We start from the raw sequence: 16,266 nt of genomic DNA on the forward strand, positions 1-16,266 counted from the left end.
CAGCTTCAAAAGACAGATAATAACATGTATTAAAGTAACAATAAAGTTACCATTGTCCCTGCACGCACTCGTTGCCCGTCTACATCACTCTTTCCAACATCATCTTACTCATTTCCGAGTACTCTTAGCGATGTACTCTCCTTAACTGTCCTTCTCGCAGTATTCGTGATATCGGGAAACATCTGTTCTGTAGACCTATAAATTCTTCTTTTAACTGCCACTATCATTATTGTTATAAATGTCGCAGTTATAGACAGTATTATTATTATTATTATTATCATTGTTATTATTACTAGGTTATTATTTTCGTAGGTAACTATGATGTAATATATATTGTATGTGTGAAACATTGGTCTGAAGTAAGAGAGGATCTGATGTTTCTAATCAGACCAGGATAAATAAAGGAATGAAATTTTCCGCTACTGGTCACTTAGTCCACATGAATTGGTATTTCAAAGGGATGGGAGGTTTGCTGCCGGAGGTGGATGCAGGTTATACAAAGCATAATCAGAAGCACTACTTTACCAGAAGGTCGTAATATTACTGAGCTGTTTAGAGAGATATTGTTGCACATGCTGAAACATTTGCTCAGGTGTAATTCATCTCTTCTGTGAACCTATAAACTCACTGGATGAGTGTAGGAGATTTGGCTTCAAGAGGTCATTTAAATAGGTTTGGTTCTGGATCGGCAACATATCTAATGGTTTTTCTGGACAATGCAACGAAGCTGTGTCAGATTTATCATGTTTGTTCTAGTGATGATGGCTGGGAGATGGAATGTCGTAGCTGCTCTGCACTGAATACGCGTACAATGTCTTAATCGTACCTCTCTGTGAGATCTGTCTGGCTGTTTCTTAATATCCCCGAGATACTCTATTTTTTGGGAGGTCACATTGTAGTACTACTGCTCGGGAATTTCCTTGTGCGAATAAGTAACTGTACTTGTTGGCAAAAGAGTTACAAAAATAATATAAATATACAAATAAGTAACCCAATAAGAAGTAGCGAGTTACATGTAATTATTCACATTATTCACAATATCTTCCTAAAGGGAATTGAGTGACTCGCTTCGTATCAAGAGAAGGCGTCAGACAAAACAGAATCGACATATCATGTCAGGGCTTATATTACAACCTTTTTCATGGCCTGATGGAAATTAATGTAGCGATGGATTCCAAATAAAAACATGGCACATTTGACTTGTGGCTCAGTTGGCCTATACATTTCGCATAAAATGCAATGGCCCTGTGCCTACAGCACAAAAGATCAAGTTAATTAACGTTTTCCGCCAAATTACTGCAATGCATTTCAATTAATTTCGGTGGTCAGGTACTAACAACAAAATCGAAGTGTCATTCAGCACTAATACTCTGTTACGAGAAACTATGGTACAAATTCAGCTTATAAATGCGAGTTTTTGAGTTTGAAGGAATGTGGTATATCTCTCCCGCCCTAGAAGACCTAACCAAAATATAAACGGAATCAAACGTTCGCTTATTTTAGCAGCTTATTTTAGCCTCAATTCGGGGTTAGCGTTTGTTGGAACGATGTGTCTCACATGATAAATCGCAGAAGAAGTGAGGAGTAAACATCGCCCAGCTTTGCCATTACGATAATATTCCTGTAATTCATTCGACACTCTGCTAACGCATTAGATGTTTGTTTATTTGAATTTTACAATCGGACGTAAACGACTCATTTTCTCAGCAGGCACAAGTAGTAAACAGCAGAAGTGATAATGAAGACACTACTCGAACAAACATCAGAAACAGCATGCCGTCATCGTATACAGACCCTCCTACCTCTAATTTATAGAGCTGTATTTTTCTTGATGTCTTCTGAAAGTAGTGAAAGAATCCACAAATAATAGTAAGAAAATCATGTCAGACAAGAATCGTGGAATATATCTCGTCTGAACTATAATTCAAGATTTGTTTGAAGACATTATTTAAATTCTGGGGTTTAAAAACTGCTTTAAAGCCTGTTCCTTCAAATAAACAAGTTCTGAGCGACTTAACAGAGATTCGAAGTCCAATTCCTTTGAAAACGTCCAGTGTTCCCAGCTTCTTTGATCACTCGGCGGTATACTTTTATCAGTAAGAAATCAATTGCCTTCCTAGCCTAGGTCTTTTGACGCTCCAAAATTCTACTGTGGCTGCTTTTCCTTAGCACACAGTAGGCAGTGGAAATGCAACTCCATCAGGATCGCAACGTGGATTCCTGAATCCTAAAACGGTTTCATTTCGCACCAAATAGATAGAGCATTATGTGAACACGTCAGAGGTGTACAGAATACGTAATTCCAGGAGAAAGCCTTAGTTGAGATACACACAGTACAGGAAAATAAAATATAAGATTGTATCTACTTACATGTCAACATGTCTGGGTAACAATGTTTACTCGTTTGAGGCAATAACTACATCCTAAGAGCCGACACTTACTTTACTTACACGATCCAAATTTCGTAACAACTAAATATTAGTTACCTTACAAATCCCACATTATATCACATTTTTCCGTGTAACGATATACGGTTTTATCTTCGTTTTGGTTACGTCAACGAGCAAATTTCGCTCTTTCTAGGTATTAAATGGTTTGCCCACGCGTATTACGAGGTGAAATCCAAAACAAAGTTCCGTTAGGTCATAAAAAATAAGCTAATGAGAAAATGTTTTTGTTGACAATAAATATTTTAGTATACATCTATTTCACTTTTCCACATAATCGCCGTTCATATCTATATACTTTCTGTAGTGCTGCACCAGTTTCTTTAACAACTCTGCATAGAAGTCTGCAGCCTAGAAACTAAACAAGTTGGTACCGCCAGTCTCGGGTTTCATCATCGTTTTGAAATCGCTGTGCACCCAGCCACATTTTCAAATGCACGAAGAGGAAACAGTCACTTGGTGTAAGGTCGGGACTGTATGGATGGTGCTCAGAAAGTTGTCAACTGAAATCGTGAGTCTTCTCCTTGGTTTCGGCAGCAGTATGATGGTGAACGTTGTCGCGAAGGAGGATTATGCCAGACAACGGGTTCCCATGGTGTTCATTTTGGGTTGCACGTCTCAGTTTGGTTAGCATTTCACAGTATACGTCATATGTCACCTCTACTTGTTGAACCACGTCGTTGAAATCAATAAAAAGGACACACTTTTCGTCCAAAAAAAAAAAACTGTAGCCATCATTTTTTTGATTCGAGATCGGAGACTGCTTAAAGTTTTTTGATGTGGATGAACTTGAATGACGCCTCTGCATTGACTGTTCTTTCGATTCTGTGTTGGTGTACGACATCCACATCTCGTCGCCTGTAACAACGTGAGAAGAAAATCATCTCCATCTTTTCTAAAGCCCTCCAAAAACTGTCGTGTACTACGCATTCTTTGTTCTTTGTGCTGATCGGTGAGCATTTTTTGATCCCACTTCGCACACAGTTCGTAATATCCAAGATGTTCGATGCATTCCTGTAAATTGAGTTCGAGCAACATTTTAGTATTTGTCAGCCAGACCACTAACCATCAGTCGCCGATCACTTCAAAGTTTTTGGTTCACTTGATCAACGATGTCGTCGCTCCGAATACTGGACCTGCCACTCCACTGTCCATCGCAAACATTTTCGAGGCCATTTTTAAATTCTCGACACCATTTTCGAACTTTTCGAACATGTTTGTCACTCATTATTTCACGTCCAGACACTATGCATAATTCACGATGGATTTCGGCGGCAGAAGACCCTTTTGCCAGCACACCGCGTACTTCACAAATGGCGGGATCCACCATTGCGATCTGCACTCACCGACTGCCAAACGACTACTGAATCAAATCAACAATGCTGCCGGTAGGCAGCGCTGCACGCGTGAAACTTCATTCAGGCCTACCATCAGTTAAATACTGGTCGCCGGACCTCAGTTTTGGAATACGCCTCGTATAAGACAAACATAACGTTTGGATGTGCCTAATTCTTTAGGGTCAAGAACTCTAGTTCGCATCCCACCTGCAACAACTGAATCAGACCTATCAAATGTTATTTTTCTCTCAAACGTAGGTGGTATGTCAGTCCTTTCGTGAGCTGACTCGGTCTCCGCAAGAAAACAATTGCTATTAAACATGATCTGCCTTGACCGGATATTCCCTAGCATTAATCAAAATAAACAACGTTACATCCTTTATACAAACAGGAAACGTGTATTTTTTCATAAATTTTGCTTCTTACTGATTCCACCTCCTCCCCTTCCACATTTGATTAATTAACATTACTACTTAGTGACCCACCAACAACGAAACTCTCAGACGAGGCAGCACTCTGAACATTCTGTGCAGGTCTCAGTACAAGAGGCATCCAAAATCTTCGAGGTTGCCGGCTGAATCATTTACATAGGTTCGTTTCGGTAAAGTCCCAGCACTAAGGAAAGAGTGTACTGTTTATACCACATTCCTACATGGCTCTAAGCACTATGGGACTTAACATCTGAGATCATCAGTCCCCTAGACTTAGAACTACTTAAACCTAACCAACCTAAGGACATCACAAACATCCATGCCCAAGGCAGGATTCGAACCTGCGATCGCAGCAGCAGCGCGGTTCCGCACTGAAGCGCCTAGAACCGCTCGGTCACAGCGGCCGGCTTTGCCACATTCCTACAAATCCCACAATCTATGAGTCTGTGATACGTGTAGATATGCACCCTACAACATCTATTTGAGAATTATACCTGCCATTATTTAGGATATACCAGTCATTCTTTAGGGTATTCACAATGAACAATCTAGAATAACGTAACAGTGTTGAGGTCATTATGAAGTTCGCCAGTTCTAGATATACCTCATACTCCGACTCTGTGTCTTGTTTACCCGTTTAAATTCAGTTCTACTGCTTTCGTCAGAATTAGCAAACAAACGATGCCAACAAATTAGTTTTGCCCTTTAACACAATTTTTGTAATGAAATACAAACGGATGAAGCCCTGGTTTAAACAAGCCATCGTAGCAAACTTGATATAGTTTGTAGATGTTGTCTTCTTTATTTTTCGGCCTACTTTTCCCTCAGTTTCAGGTATACATTGGTCAGCGAGAACGTTGTGACCACCTACCTAATAGCTTGTAAGTTCACCTTTGGCACAGGTAACAGCGGCGATGCATCGTGGCATCACATCTGCCCACACAAGCCACTTAATTCCCGTAAATTCCGGGGATGGAGCGATGAGCTCTGACGCCGTGTTCAGTTACATCCCAGATGTGGTCTATCGGGATCAGATCTGGCGAGTTGGGGGCCAGCACATCAATTAGAACTGTGTTCCTAGAAACACTCTAACACTCTCCTGGCCTTGTGACGTGGCGCATTATCTAGTTGAAAAATTACACGGCCATTGAGAAACATTATCGTCATGAGCGGGTCTACGTGGTCTGCAACCAGTGTACGATATCCCTTGGCCGTCATGGTACCTTACACGAGCTCCTCTGGACCCATGGATTAACACGTGAATGTTCCCCAGAGCATAATGGAGCCGCCGCCAGCTTGACTCCGTCGCACATTACAAGTTTAAAGAAGACGTCTCCCTGGAGGACGACGGATTCGCGCCCTCCCATCGGCATGATGAAGAAGGTATCAGGATTCAGCAGACCATCCAACGCTCTGCCAGTGCGCCAACGTCCAGTGCTGATGTCAAAGTGCCCATTTCAGTCATAGTTGCCGATGTCGTGGCCCATGCATGGGTCGTCGGCTACGGAGGCCCATCGTTAAGATGGGCTGTGTGTTCCGACAAACTTATACTCTGCTCAGCATTGAAGTCTGATGTTAGTTCCGCCACCGTTTGCCGCCTGTCCTGTTTTACCAGTCTGCCCATGGTACGACGTCCGACATCTGTAATGAGGGGTGGCCGCCCAACACCACGACGTCTGGACGTGTTTTCACCTTGGTTTCGCCACATGTTGAAGACACTTGCCACAGCACCCCTCGAACACCCGACATGTCGTTCAGTTTCCGAAATGCTAGTGCCGAGCTTCCAGATCATCACAATCTGCCCTCGGTCAAACTCAGATAGATCACGCACCTTCCCCATTCTATACACGGACAGCACGCTCACTGGCACTACATGCACCGTGCGTGTGTACGAATGCAGGGGGGCTTCATACCATTCGTATTGGCACTTATCTCGGAAACGATTCATCTGACCGGATTGTACGGTAAAACGGAATTTAGCAAGCCGAACGAGTAAGGGTCAATAGAACAGTAAACCTCACACTGGTTGCAAGCTACTGAAAAATGGAGAAATTGAACTCAGATTCAGAAGTTCAAGTGGAAATACGGGAAAAAATTTGTGCCATTCAGAAGAGTTCTCAAGACTTAAAATTTACAGTTCTAGGCTCTAGAAAGCTTTTTTTTATTTTGGGTGTTTCAGTGACATCGTCAAAAAAAAAAAAAAAAAAAAAAAAATGTGGTCACGCCACACAATCCAAGACAAGAGGTCTTTTGGCGGTGCATTGCCAAACGTTTGTGCAATGACCTTCAGTGTGTTTGTCATTCGTTTAGTAACAGTATATTCTAACGAACAGGCATTTTATATGCTTATGATACTATGAGAATGTCATCATAATTATTTAAAAGCAGAGCGGGTTTATGCGGAGAGATATCAGGACCATCCACGCCGATCGCAACATGTTTTCCAGTGATTGCAACCACTGATTCGCAACAATGGCCATGTGAAACCGTCCCTCAATAGTAAAAAATGAGAAATAAGTCTCATCGCAATAAATCTTGAACCACATATTTCTACACGAAGAATTGCATGGAATTCTAGCTTGAGTAGAAGTACAGTCTGCAGAATTCTACGTCATAGTTGTTTGCGGCCAAATCACATGAATATTTGTCGGAAATTAACCTATAATGGTTACCACACAAGAATCGTCTTCTGTACCTGGTTTCTGAATCAAAAATTGGGCTTTACTACTACCAACTGTGGATTTATGAAGCCACTTTCAGATCTAATGGTGAGATGAACCACAATACTTACTATATGCCAGAAGAAAATCTTCGCTGATTATATCAGCAAGGTAGTCATCACGACTGCTGCCTAAATACTTGGTGTTGACGCATCCACGATGTTGTACGAGTTTTAATTCACTGTTAAATGATGAGCGGTACCGCAAAATTTGTCGAAATATTGCACTGACAGAGTTGCTACAAGACGTTCCGCTAGCAACACGTTCCTAATGTCAAAGCAGTAAGATGAATGTTCAGAAAAAAATTTTCTGAGTAGCCAGGCTTGCCTTATATGATATTTTCCTCTTCGGCCAGGTGGGCCAGTGACCTGACCACCACGCGTTACAGACAAAGTGCATCAACAGAGCCTTACCAGACGAGACGACGTCAAAAACTGATTTCGCGAGCGTGCTGATCGCTCTCAGATGTAGACATATTTCGGGATATTCAAAGTGCACAGACGGGACCAGAAAAGAAAACTGTGAACTGTGGTACTTTTTAATAATTTTTATGTTACAAATATGAGAAAAATTTTTCTTTCAGTGCAACATTAAAAAGCCCATCCATTACGCTATAAACTTTATTTTCATTCCCTTAAGCGTTGTTCGTGTTGTCATATTTTCCAGTATGGAGTTAAGTATGCCAACACTACACGTCTTACGTCTCCCTGACACGAAATCATAGGATGTTAACGTCACTTTTAACACAGATGCTGATTAAGAATGGATTGAATATTAATGATTAACGTTTCATCCACATTGAGGTCATTAGAGACGGAGCATTGTCTGAATCGGGCTGAGATGGGACAGGAATTCTGTCATAACCTTCTTGAAAGAAACTTTCAAGTTTTAGTATGAAATGATTTGCGGAAGTCAAGCAAATCCTTAATCAGAATAGTCACAGGAAGTTTAGAAGCCTGTCCTTATGCGCTGTAACAATGAATCAGTCGTTGATACATTGTTGCTCACCATTTTTATTTCGCCTAATTATTTAAAAATATGCACTTTATTTCAGCAACGGCAATAAAATATAAAATTGTGATTACATGCGCTAGATATCATTTTGAATGTTCACGTACCAGAACTAGTTTGTGGAGACGTTTGATAGTCTGGGCTGTGGTCCAGTGAGGAAAAATAAAGTTTCATTTCGTATGTGTTATGCGAAACAACTTTTAATTATATTGGCGAAATTATTCAAATAAATGAGTACCACTCAACCATGTTATATGAATCTGTCTGGCTTTGTGACATACTTTCTGAACATGGCAGGCTACATTATTGATGTTTGCAGGTCAAATCACTGCACACCGTAGACGTCCTGCTGCAACTGTTGCGTCCTGAATTATTTTTCGACAGCAACCGTATTGGCTACATTTTCCCATTATCCGTACCTCCCATCGAAGTCCTTATCGTAATGTTCTGTACCAAATGCTTCTCTATCAAAAGTGTTCGGACTCTGCGACACAAATCTGGAACGGACTTTTTCCATTAGTAGATCCCAGAACAAACAAAAAAAAAATCTGCATGACGCCTGTAGTGAAAATTGTGAAGTACATAACAAAAGCTCTCACTTTTCCATTTATACCCATCGGACCTCTTCCAGGGATCTGTTTCACTGTGGTTAGCCAGGTTATACCTGTAATTTCATAGGTATAAACTTTTGTTACGAAATATTTTAGAGCTGGGCGAATTCTTTCATTATCAGAGACTCATCGTTTTTAATACCTCTCAAATATTTCGTTACGGTATCCTGTGTAATGACCTGGATCTCCCCTTCTGGAATCAAATATTTCTCGTGTATTACTAATAATGTCATGCTGGATACGATAGTTCATGGAATCATAAAATTTTATGACTCTGATTCGATTTAGTCACATTTTTGCATTTCTCTTTAACAATCAGCACTCTCCAGGCTATTGCATTTCCAAGGAAAACCTGAAGCCCACAATGGAGAATCCTGAACCTTCACACAGAATGGCTGCCAATACAGCTCTCTTACTGAGCCATCCCCGGTATAGAGTCATTACAAATTCCATAATAACTGAGCCGCTTCTCGATTTTCTCTTTCCATTAATAGCACTTACGACGTCAGACTATTCTGCACTGACTGTACAACACAGCTTGTGTGCGAGAAATAGTTGTGAACAAGAGAAGGATAGATAGCACGCCAAGCATTAAACAACGAAAATCTCAAAAACTAATCATATTGCACAGTTTTAAGTAGAATTCTAGTCCAATTTAAAAAAAAAACTATAATGATGTATCACATCCGTTTGAAATACATAATACGTAAATGAACTAACAGCTACACAGAAACAGACTACACAATCCCTCATTAAATGCTGCCGTCACGCGGTTCTCTATATTTTTTTAGTTAACAATAATTTGCTTTTGGCTTACATACTTTTCACATCGTATCAATAATCTGGTTATGACTAGTCTTGTTTTTCTTGCAGGAATAATGCTTTATGCAGGTTCAATAATGATAGTAATGGTTTCTTTTCTTTCTTTTTCAGAATCATCCAGATCTGTTATCGCGAGATGTGTAGGAAAAATTAAGAAGATTTAAGAACCATCTCCCATACAAATGTGCTTTTGTGCGTACTTCATCGTTTGGATAAATAGGCTAAGAAGTCAACGAAACGAAACAGAGGACTTCCCTGAATCGAGGTTTAATCAGACGGAAGAGAGGAATACTACTGACAACATCTGTCCCGTTTGTTGGAATCCTGAAGAGTCAGGTGTACACGAACAATGTCAGGCGTACGAGATGCATGCTGTCGTCAGAACTGAGGTCCTGCGAGAGTCTTCACTGTGAACGGTCACCGATCTGAATCGTGAACGGACACCGTTTCACAATACTTCTCGAGAAAGAAAAACAGTGAGTTTCGACTTCAGTAATTCTATTTCTTCTGTAAGTAGCAATATATATTTATACACGTTTATATACACCTGTAACAGTACCCATGGACAACTCTTACAAGATGGCGAGCTCAGACGTGGATTATTACGACACGGAGACCGTCACGGCGGACGATGACAGCTTGACCAATTCCACGACGAACATGTGCGAAATGCCAGGGTCCGCAGCACTGTCGTCGACACCGTTTGTGGCGCTCGTTGTCGTGTTGTACGGCGTCATAATGCTGGGGTCGGTGGTGGGCAACGGGCTCGTCGTGTACACCATCACGGGGAACAGAGCAATGCGCACAGTCACCAACCTGCTGCTGCTGAACCTCGCGCTGGGCGACCTGCTGCTTACGCTCGTGTGCATTCCCTTCGTCGCGCTGCCGGTGCTCATCTTGCAGCACTGGCCCTTCGGCCTGCTGCTGTGTCAGCTAGTCAGCTGCGTCCAGGTACCATCTCTTCCAGCTCCTTTCCAAACTAATTGCTTCCGCATCAGATTAGGGAGTCCAGAAGCGACTGTCCATTCAGGAATTCAAAATTATAGGCACACCAACTTTTCCTCTACTACGTATATTAAGATTTCAAACGTTAAGGTACTTCGTGATATTACTGAGCTGCGAGGACATAAAGTGTTCTAATAGTCTATCTTGAAATAAAACTACTCCTCCCTTCCTCGGGTTTTCCTAAATTAATAACAAGCCCAACATTTACAGTAAAATTTCCTAATTTTAAGTTCATTACAAAGCTTCTATATTCCAGAATCATCGCCACCTTCATTTAAATCTTCTGATAGTTTGCGTACGATACCAGTGCTATTGGTCTTTCATTTTCTGTTTGCAGAAACACACAACCGCGAAAAAATGCAACAACCTCCAGAACTGTGTTCAGTGACACCACGGTATAATATGCGCATACGAAGAGGTTGTAGTGTTAGTGATTTATTTTTCACAGTCATCGGCGATCAGATGGCGCTCAGAGGACTGTCCGTGCACCCTCTATTCTGACTCTGCAGGCAGTAACTGTGCTGAGTTTAGATATAAACAGTGTTAGCAACATTCATTCTAGGGGTCAACCACGGCCCATCAACGAGTATGTACACCTATTGGACAGCTTCAGTCAATTGAACGGTGTCGCACTGCGTGCCTGCGGAAAGTTGGATGGACATACCGACAGATTGCTACACGTGTTGAGCACAATGTATCGGCGGTGTGTCGCTGCTTTCAACAGAAGTCTGTGGAACATTCTCATACCTGTAGACCACGTTATGGACGTCTGCATAGTACAGATACACGTCAAGATCGATGTTGGCCAACCGAACATCATCTACCGACGAAATCTCAGCGAATCGATGATTGGGAAGCTCCTGCCGGCAGCAGGGTTAAGATGACGTGTGCCTCGCGGCAGGCTACTACTGACACCATGACACCGCCAAGCGTGGCCACTCTGGTGTCGTAAAACAGTCAAGTGGAGAGTGGAATGGCGCTCTGTGTTCTTCGGTGATGAGAGTAGTTTCTGCCTGCATGCGAGTGATGGACCTATACGCGTGTAACGTAGAACGGGTGAGATGCCTACTCCAGAGTGCTTTCACCTCCTATCCCAGACCTCATGGTGTTGGAGGCCATTCAGTTACAACTTACGGTCATATCTGGTGTTTCTGCAGGGTAGAGTAGGCAGAGCAGTGTCCGCTACATTGAACAGGCTGCTATCCCCGTTCTACACTTTTTCGACAGGAAGATGGCATTTCTTTTCAGCAGCCCAGTGCACATCCACATATGGCTGCAGCGACGCAACATTCTCTTCGTCGTCCACAACTGCCCTGGCCAGCAAGATCACCAGATCTCTCGACAACTGGACGTTTAAGGGACACATTGAATTGGGAAATTACTCGACCTCAGTTGACACAGAAGACGGAAGATACATGGGACGATCCATCGCAGGGTGCCATTCACAACCTGTCCGCCCCCGCTAGCTGAGTGGTCAGCGCGACAGAATGTCAGTCCTAAGGGCTCGGGTTCGATTCCCGGCTGGGTCGGAGATTTTCTCAGCTCAGGGACTGGGTGTTGTGTGTCCTAATCATCATCATTTCATTCCTATCGACGCGCAAGTCGCCGAAGTGGCGTCAAATCGAAAGGATTGCACCCGTCGAACGGTCTACCCGACGGAAGGCCCTAGTCACAAGACATTTTATTTATTCACAACGTTTATGATGGTCTGAATGCGAAAGTACACGGGCGTGTTGCCGTCAAACAGAGTACACTGTATATTGATGCTACTGTCTGGGCATCCTTTTCCGTTATCTGTGTGTTTCATTCGATCTGAATTCCTTAATATATACTCCTACAACGACGAACTACCTTTCACCTCACTTGTCGATAAAATCACCTTGTGCTTGAGGGTGTTCCATTTTTTTTTTTTTTCTGGCAATATAGATGACTGAAAAATGAGCAAGTTTATTACCTTAATATGCTGCCTAAAAGAAGAAATTAGCAAAAATATTGAACAATATCCATGACATGTCCGTTCACAATATAAGCACGACCTGGACCCAAAAGTAACGAAACTGCTTGACTTACTGAAGGACATACGTAGTTTATTAATGTGCGACTGCTTTACGACTTAAAAATTTGTATTAAGACCGAGGGAAATGTTCTAGAAATCGATTGAAGCACCAGTGGTGGACAAGCAGTCCACTGCAGCAACATTCATGCGCTACTCTGAGATTTGTGTACGTGATTTCACACAAAAAATTATACTAAAACAACGAATTTGTATATAAAATAACAGCAATGCTAAAGCCTTTTACGTATAAAATTGCCTGGTAGTAGACCAGAAAGGTCCACCAAATGCAGGAAGACCTACAGGTGATTAGTGCTTAATACAAAGACTGATTATTTGACTTAAAACGAAAAACAATGATATATTATTCAACTACAACGAGATCGATTACAAAACTCTCTAATCACTGATTCTTGAGTACCGTTCTTCATTTTGGAGCCGTTACCAAATGATTCAATCGGCTCTGAGCACTATGGGACTTAACATCTGAGGTCATCAGTCCCCTAGAACTTAGATCTACTTAAACCTAACTAACCTAAGGACATCACACACAGCCATGCACGAGGCAGGATTCGAACCTGCGACCGTAGCGGTCGCGCGGTTCCAGGCTGAAGCGAGGCCGTTACCATCAAACATATTATTATATGTTGCAGGAAAACACATGGATAAATATGAAAAATCACATGTACATGCAGAGAGAAAATTCATAAAGTCATTATTTAGTTATAATTTTCAGCTTACTTGTGGCCAGTTTTAACAGTTTTAAAGTAATTTATGTTATCTGTGCACCTTCCTTCCTACACTTTTCACTTTATGTATTCTTTTACTTTAAAATCTTTTAGTATTTTATTGCTACATTAGAATAATACCTTTTTCCACTCTTTTTTTTAACTCATATTTAGGCTGTCTTATTCAAAGTATTTCACCAGCTATACCCCTTGTCAGTTTTTCCCTGGTACGTGAAACTCGATTAACGAGATGAATTAATACATAAGAAAATTCAGTGTTTGTTTCTGCTCATAGATCTGAAACTGTTATTCTAAGCAACGGTACAAGAGTTTCTTCGCTCTTCAACCTATAAATGTTATAATTAAATTTTGATTGTGTCTCATTTGTTTTTCATACATTGTACAGCTTATTTCTCTGGTTTACTATTGTTTTCATTTACTTTTCCGTTCTTTACATTTACCTTTCTGTTCATGTGACTCTAACGACAGTTGTCTGATGGTATGGGAAATATTTATTCTGATTAGGAACTATTTTGACAAAAGAGAGCTACCGGTACGGAGATCCTGGGTTCTACTCCAGTGACAGCCTCGGAATTTTCTATGGTGGGGTGGTGTAATTAGATAGACTAATTGTCGTATAACTTTGTCTGCTGGGAAATAACCTAGGGGTTAAGCGACCTTAAACGGAAATTCTGTCTTTATTTGAATCCATTGCGAACCTTTTCATAGTGAAAAGTGAGCGTTCTTCTGTAAGTCTAACACTTTTAGTACACCTGACTGATGAGAGCCTGCGTAATATAGTGTTGTGTTTGTGTTCTTAGTGGTGGTGGTGGTGGCGGCGTTGGTAACAGTGGTGAGAATAAACGAGGTAGAGGGTGAAAACTGTTATCTGCACAATGGGTATACCTCTCGATCTCAACGACGTCGTCCGACGGACGGGTCTTCGTCAGCGGTTTTTCCTCTCTCCATGAGCGTAACGGCGAGCTTTGTAATTTAACACAGGACACTTGCGCGGAATTTGGCAATGACGAACTTTACGTTACTGCCTCTACTCTCTTCATCGGCCAAATATTGGCGGTGAAATTTCCTTCTGCCACCATTATTTGAAGTCACTATCTCTGAGTTGTACACCAGCGTACAAAAATGCGTTAGTGGCCTTGGTTTCGGATTCGAGAAATTTTAATACGATCTTTCTCGGTAACCCGAACAGTGAAGCTACTTGCACTAACAATCAGCTACAGTCACTTGAAAACAGAGTAACTGCCGTCAAACTGAAAGATTCTAAAGTGTCTTACTTAAATTCTCACTACATTTACTTGTTTGTGAGTCTTCTGCCCACCAACTGTTATGTGGTTGTGTCACTACAAAACGTTCCTAATAGATGTTCTAGTTGTGTGACAGTTGTTCAAAATGGTTCAAATGGCTCTGAGCACTATGCGACGTAACTTCTGAGGTCATCAGTCGCCTAGAACTTAGAACTAATTAAACCTAACTAACCTAAGGACATCACACACATCCATGCCCGAGGCAGGATTCGAACCTGCGACCGTAGCGGTCGCTCGGTTCCAGACTGTAGCGCCCAGAACCGCACGGCCACTCTGGCCGGCCTATGACAGTTGTAATAGCTACCAAACATAGGTTAGCGATGGTGCAATGCATCAAAAATCGGCTCTTTACTCTCATTTACGCGCATTGTATTTCATGTTGTTCCTATATTTCTACATACACACGATTTACGTTTTCCGTGATTTTCCTTAATCGCTTCGTGCGAATCCGGGGATGGTTCCTTTGAAATCGCACAGCTGATTTCCTTACCCATCCTTGACACAGTCCGAGCTTGTGCTCCGACTGTAATGACATCGATGTTGACGGGACGTTAAACCCAATCTCCCTTCCTTCCTAATTTAGTTAAGATACTGGCAGAAGGTTCATCCAACCCCTTTCTCACTAGTTCTTTAGCGTTCCACTCTCGAACAGCGCTCGGGAAAAGGGAACACTGAATTGTCTTTGTAAGTGTCACTGTTGGAGCAGAAAGCTGGAGACTGAAATTTCGTGAAGAGATCTCAGCACATCATAAAACTCCTTTGTTTTAATAATTTACACTCCAACTCGCGTATCACATTCACGACAAATTCCTCTATTTCATGACAGTACAAAACAAGCTGCCCTGCTTTGAACTTTTTCGATGTCCTCTGTCAATCCTATCCTACTAAAAGCGTAGTGGAAGCAGTCTCTTTGCCGGCCACTGTGGCCGAGCGGTTCTAGGCGCTTCGGTCGGGAACCGCGCTGGTGCTACGGTCGCAGGTTCGAATCCTGCCTCGGGCATGGATGTGTGTGATGTTCTTAGGTTAGTCAGGTTTAAGTACTTCTATGTCTATGGGACTGATGACCTCAGATGTTAAGTCTCATAGTGCTTAGAGCCATTTGAACCATTTTAAGAGTCTCTTTAGTGGATTTGTTGCATTTCCTAAACGTTATCCAGTTATTTGACGGTGTCGTCTGTAAACAGCTTCTAAGTGCCAGGGACTTAACTACTGTATGTACTTCCATACTAAATGTTTGGTCGGCGCAGCACCATGGAGCACCATCCAATATTTATCAACCGTTGTAGAGATATTCATCAAACTACGTGTATTAAATGATTAAACTGTCATTCCGTTCGTAGCTGATAACCCATCAACATCATCAGTATGAGATGTGAGTCCCACGCACACCAATACACTCTCGCATTTGTTGTGGCATAGAATAAACAGCCCTCAAAAGTCATATTGAGAAATTTCTTGTCATGCCTAATCCGCATATTGTGTGATTTAATGAAGACTTTTGGCTGATGACTGGTGTGAGAGCATTCGTTTTCTGAACGAATCTGAGACATGTTCTATGGGTGACAGTTCAGGGAACTGGGCAGGGCAGTGAAGGATCGTTACAATCAAATGGAACTATATGGTTCCAGAGACCTTTCAACTTTCCGACATCTATAAACATCTATCAGTCTCAAACAATCCCGGCCGTGGGACAAATTTTCATTCGTTGCTTCAGTCTGCTTATATACATCATAGATCTTTACAGTCTTCAAGGCAGAAGCTTTTAGCAGTCTTGAC

General features: G+C 41.8%; 1 protein-coding gene across 1 annotated transcript in view; it reads left to right on the forward strand.

The window, feature by feature from the left end:
* Positions 1-439: 439 nt before the first annotated feature.
* The window catches only part of LOC126470945 (RYamide receptor), an 85,062-nt gene continuing 69,235 nt past the window's right edge, over positions 440-16,266 (forward strand). Inside the window, exons 1-3 of the mRNA XM_050098995.1 lie at positions 440-491; positions 7,990-8,094; positions 10,104-10,330. Of these exons, the coding sequence (XP_049954952.1) occupies positions 440-491; positions 7,990-8,094; positions 10,104-10,330 (384 nt within the window). The remainder of the gene's footprint in view (positions 492-7,989; positions 8,095-10,103; positions 10,331-16,266) is intronic.

This window comes from Schistocerca serialis, chromosome 3, assembly GCF_023864345.2.
Source record: "Schistocerca serialis cubense isolate TAMUIC-IGC-003099 chromosome 3, iqSchSeri2.2, whole genome shotgun sequence".
In the NCBI taxonomy this organism is placed as follows: domain Eukaryota; kingdom Metazoa; phylum Arthropoda; class Insecta; order Orthoptera; family Acrididae; genus Schistocerca; species Schistocerca serialis.